General features: G+C 28.5%; 1 protein-coding gene across 1 annotated transcript in view; it reads left to right on the top strand.

Moving 5' to 3' along the window:
- Positions 1-2,172, top strand: part of LOC106469314 (unconventional myosin-Ie-like) — a 59,300-nt gene that overhangs the window by 30,719 nt on the left and 26,409 nt on the right. Inside the window, exons 10-11 of the mRNA XM_022397801.1 lie at positions 811-981; positions 1,476-1,556. Coding sequence (XP_022253509.1) covers positions 811-981; positions 1,476-1,556 — 252 coding nt within the window. The remainder of the gene's footprint in view (positions 1-810; positions 982-1,475; positions 1,557-2,172) is intronic.

Below are 2,172 nucleotides of genomic sequence, written 5' to 3' on the forward strand. Positions count from 1 at the left end.
GTCTATATAAACAGCATCTGTTTGTCTATATAAACAGTACCTGTTTGTCTATATAAACAGCATCTGTTTGTCTATATAAACAGTACCTGTTTGTCTATATAAACAGCATCTGTCTATTTATATAAACAGTACCCATTTGTCTATATAAACAGCATCTATCTATTTACATAAACAGTACCTGTTTCTCTATATAAACAGTATCTATCTATTTATATAAACAGTGCCTGTTTCTTTATATAAACAGTTTTTCTATATAAACAGTATCTATTTATATAAACAGTACCCGTTTCTCTATATAAACAGTATCTATTTATATAAACAGTACCTATTTGTCTATACAACCAGTACCCGTCTGACCACATGAATAGTATCTATCTGTATATATAAACAGTATCTATCTGTACATATAACCACAAACAATATCTCTCTATATAACCAGTAGAAAGAGTATCTATAACTGATGTTTCTCCTAACTTCTTAAGCTCAAGTTTTTGACTTCTGGTAATAAAAATAATTATAGTTGCATAATTAGTTGTTTTCTGTTTGTATATCCCACCTTATTAAGCTGTAACATAGAATTTTGACACATTGGATATTTATCCATTACCTGTTGTCAACACTACTATGTACAAGTGGCACATCATACATTAAATAGACTTGAATTTTAAATTTTACTTTATATTAAGTGATTTTAAAACTTGTTATGAATTATTAGTGATTAAACAGCATAAAAATAAACTGATTACTCTGGAACAATTACCGTTAACTTGTTTAGAGATGAGTATTTTTTGTTTTGTTTTTTTCTCGAAGGAAGAGTATATACAAGAAGGGATAAAATGGAAACCAGTGGAATATTTCAATAACAAAGTTGTGTGTGAATTAATTGAAAATAAATGTCCTCCTGGCATTATCTCTGTTCTGGATGACATCTGTGCTACGATGCATGCTGTGAATGAAGGTGCTGACGTCCAGCTTCAACAGGTAATTTTTCACATATACGAATTCACTCAGTTTCAATTAGTCTTTTCTTATTCTTATAAAGCTTTTCGTGATTTCTATTCGTAATGTTTGTGAGCTGGAATCCGTCTTTAAATCACGTAGTTAGATTTGCAACTTTGCTGTCTCTCATAGAATTGGACCAGCTAATTTAACCAGGTGTTATATGATTTGTTACACTGATCAGATCACATAAGGAAGTCTCGTCGCTATCAAATTGCACGTTTTATAATCTACCATTAAACAAAACCTATTAAAAGTTAAAGTCCGACGACTATCGGTTTCATCATAATTTGTTTTGTACTGACATTATAAAAATTACTTTCTAGTTTTTTATGGAAAGTGATAAATAATAGATCTGACAAAGATTACATTACAAAAGAATTATAGTGTATTGTTTTTTATTTCAGGCTGTATAAATGGTTTGCTAACTTTCGGTGATCCATTATTTAACTTTTCTGTCCTTATACATTTTACAGAAACTAGAAAAGTCAGTAGGGGGCAATGCTCATTTTCAAGGATCAGGCAGTGGATTTGTTATTCATCATTATGCTGGAATGGTAGGTTCTTATGTATGGCTAGAATTTGATTGTATTATAGTAAAGGTTACATACATATTTGTAGCAAGAAAGAGAGAAATTATATATGCATTACGCAGTCAGATACTGTTTATGTAGACAGATATTGTTCGTGTTTATATAGATGGATAGGTACTCTTTCTAACACATAACACTGAACATTATTACTTCAATTATCTTAATTTATATGATTTTAACAATACACATAACACTGAACATTATTACTCCAATTAGCGTGATTTATATGATTTTAACAATACACATAACACTGAACATTATTACTCCAATTATCTTAATTTATATGATTTTAACAATACACATTACACTGAACATTATTACTCCAATTATCTTAATTTATATGATTTTAACAATACACATAACACTGAACATTATTACTCCAATTATCTTAATTTATATGATTTTAACAACACACATAACACTGAACATTATTACTCCAATTATCTTAATTTATATGATTTTAACAACACACATAACACTCAATATTATTACTCCAATTATCTTAATTTATATGATTTTAAGAACACACATAACACTGAACATTATTACTCCAATTATCTTAATTTATATGATTTTAACA

The sequence above is a fragment of the Limulus polyphemus genome, unplaced genomic scaffold, assembly GCF_000517525.1.
Source record: "Limulus polyphemus unplaced genomic scaffold, Limulus_polyphemus-2.1.2 Scaffold3421, whole genome shotgun sequence".
Lineage (NCBI taxonomy): Eukaryota > Metazoa > Arthropoda > Merostomata > Xiphosura > Limulidae > Limulus > Limulus polyphemus.